At 57.3% G+C, this 2,969-nt stretch overlaps 1 protein-coding gene across 1 annotated transcript in view; it reads right to left on the reverse strand.

Moving 5' to 3' along the window:
* The window catches only part of VAT1 (vesicle amine transport 1), a 5,359-nt gene extending 3,732 nt beyond the window's left edge, over window positions 1-1,627 (reverse strand). Inside the window, exon 1 of the mRNA XM_006832698.1 lies at window positions 1,217-1,627. Coding sequence (XP_006832761.1) covers window positions 1,217-1,627 — 411 coding nt within the window. The remainder of the gene's footprint in view (window positions 1-1,216) is intronic.
* Window positions 1,628-2,969: the final 1,342 nt, after the last annotated feature.

The following is a 2,969-nucleotide window of genomic DNA, read 5'->3' on the forward strand; positions in this document are numbered from 1 at the left end:
CTCACCATCTTCACACACACACACACACACACACACTATATATATATATATATTCCTCTTAGCATCTTCTCAAGAGCGGGGTTATTTAAAAGAGAGTGGAGCTGAATTTGAGGTAAAGCCCTTCAAAGGAGGTGCTGTTTGCATTTAGGAGAAATCCAGTACTTGGATCTGGTGTCTGGCAGGAAGAAGGCAGCATCAAAGTCTGCATCTAACGGGCTTCTCTTTAAAAAACAAAACAAAACCCTAAAAAGTGGCATGCAGTGTCTTCACCCTAGGTCTCTCAAAAGTTGGTCCTTTGGTCCTCTCCCGGTGCCGGTGCGGTGCCGAGGCTGTGGCCAAGATTAATGATACATGGAAAGGAGAAACAGAGTGGCAGAGCTGGGCTAACCTGCTCACCGTGCCACTCCTTCCTACCCCAGTTCAAATGGACACAACTGCGTTTTTGAGGCAGGGGTACTCCGCCAGGGGAGGGTTCTGATGGACCTTCCAGAGGTCAGCCACAGGGTGGTGGGCCACGTGGCTGAGTCATGGGAGACAGAGAGCGCAAAACAAAGATCTGGAGTCCCAGTCCCACCTCCCCCACCCCAACCCCAAGGCCAGACAGCCAGAGGAAGGTCTCTGAAGGTATGTGGGGGAAGCTAGCAGGGCTCCCTCTCCCCCATGAAGGGCGTGTCCCATCTCCTAGACCTTGCTCAGGGAGGGGCCACCACACACCCCCGCAGACCACGGGGTTGCATGTGACTCGGACTCTGGCATGGCCGCTGCACCCCCGCCCAATCCCGACTCCACAGCACCTCTAGCTCCCAGGAGAAAGTGGGGTGCTAACCGTCACTAAGAGCCACAGACCACAATTACCCAGGGAGTGTTTGGCGGTCGGGGTACAGGTGTGGTTTTACTAAGGGGGGGGGTGCGCTAAGGTCACTGCGCATGCGCAAGGGCGCCTTATTGTTTCTTTTCCCCCCTCCCCATTTCTGGGCGGTGGCCGCAGCTGAAAATGGTTGGGGAGTGGGTGATAAGGCCATTCTTCCTCTTTCCAGTTCCAGTTCTCCAGGAATGACAGGACATAGGGTCCTTTCCCATGCCCTTCTACCTGGGTCCAAACCAGTTTCTCCTGCCTGCCACACCCCCAGCACCGCCCATTCATGCCCACCTGCCCCGCCGTAGGCGCAGCCCCTCCAGCCCCGCCACCCCTTCCTAGCCTCGCCTGCCCGCTCACCTTGCGGTCGCTAACTCCCTCACCCACGGCGGTCACGACGCCCGCGCCCTCCATGCCCGGGATGACGGGCAGCGGCGGCAGCCGATCGTACAGTCCCTGCCGGGCCATGATATCAGCGAAGTTGAGCCCGCAGGCCCGGACGCGGAGTGTCAGCTGGCCGGGGCCCGGGGCCGGGGGCGCGGCCGGTCGGCTCTGCAGCTTCACCTTGTCGTAGCCGCCGAACCCGGTGAGCACCAGGTAGCGCAGGGGCGGCTGCGAGGCGGCGGTAGCAGCCTTCTCCGGGGCCGCCGGCGGCTGAGGATCTCCCGTTGCATCGGCTTTTGGGGGCTGGGAAGAGGTGTCTTCCCCAGCCACTGCCTCGGCAGCTACCACCATGGTAGCTGCCTCCGAAGCCTCGTTCTCGGCGGACATGATTTGGACTCCCGACCTGCGTGCACAGCTGGACCGTGGGCACAGAGTTGAGGAGGGCGGGGCGCGAGTCGCGAAGAGCCGCGGTAGCAGGCGAGAGGCGGGGCTCGGCATCGAGCTGGGGGCGGTGCCAAAGGCAGGGCTTCGTGTGTCCCTTAAAGGTCCAGGCCCGCGGCAGCCCTAGCCGCCGGAGCACGAAATGAGAGGAACGTCAGCAATAGACACGCGTGAAAGCACTCTTGGGGTCATAGTTCGATTTACTTTATCACAATATACCTATGTAGATTAAAAAATAATTAAAGGAGCAGTTTGAAGGACAATCAAGACTTGAACTAACATCAGATTTGAGAAGCCAACCACCTGTGGACGGGAACCCAAGCAGGCTGTTCCTCAGGCATTGATTCTCCGTACAGTAACCCAGAGGCAGTGACCAGACTCGCATTTAGTATGATTTTGAAGACGCAAACTGAAAGCATGGAGACCGGGACTTTCTTTAAAAGTTTCTATCGGGGATTTTGGTTGGGAATGCTCTTGCCTCAATTTTCCCTTCTGTAAAATGGTGATCCATTTTATATTTAAACAAAGTTTAAATACAAAATGAATCGAGGAAAAGAAGCGCTTTAAAACTATAAAAGATACTATGCGAAAAGGTGGCTTAATTATTGTTACACTTTGGATCGAGTCGTTTAGGGCTTGGTTCTGGCTCTAGTCGGACTGTCACTATCTTCCTTTTTCTTTCACATTTCCGCCTTCCCGAAGCATCCACCAGAGGACGCAGCTCCTCCAAAACTTTCCACCCAGCGCTTGGAAAAGGAACTCAGTCCGCGCTAGTCCAGGCCCGCTGTTAAATCACCACAACCCCGGACCAGACCACTCGTTGCCATGGGGACAGAAAGCTATGATGTCACCATTGTCAGGGTGGGTGTGTGGAGTCCTTTACCCCGATTTCCCCAAGACCCCTTTCCGGGATTGGGGGGTAAGGGAGGGATACAGAACCCAGAAGACTCCTTTCCCTCCCATGTCGCTCCCCCTCGTGTTCAGGAAGTGGATGGCCGCCTCCGCGCGTGTCCGCACTGGCACACTGACGTGCACGCGTGGGCACACAGAAGGCTCGAGCCTCACGCATGTGCCACCCCGACCCTACCCCTCAGAAATTTCATCCCGATTCTGCCCCACCCTCACCCTCCAGGAAGTTAAACAGGTCCCACTCGGGCCGTCCCGTACCGGCTGAGCCCCCTTGGGTCACTTCAGTGCGCCGGTACCCAGCTCCCCAGCTGGGTTTTCCTCAGGGCCCGCCCCGTCATCTAGCCCCGCCCCCGACTGCGCGGTTGGGAGGCGGGGCTGG

This window comes from Chrysochloris asiatica, unplaced genomic scaffold (assembly GCF_000296735.1).
Source record: "Chrysochloris asiatica unplaced genomic scaffold, ChrAsi1.0 scaffold00007, whole genome shotgun sequence".
In the NCBI taxonomy this organism is placed as follows: domain Eukaryota; kingdom Metazoa; phylum Chordata; class Mammalia; order Afrosoricida; family Chrysochloridae; genus Chrysochloris; species Chrysochloris asiatica.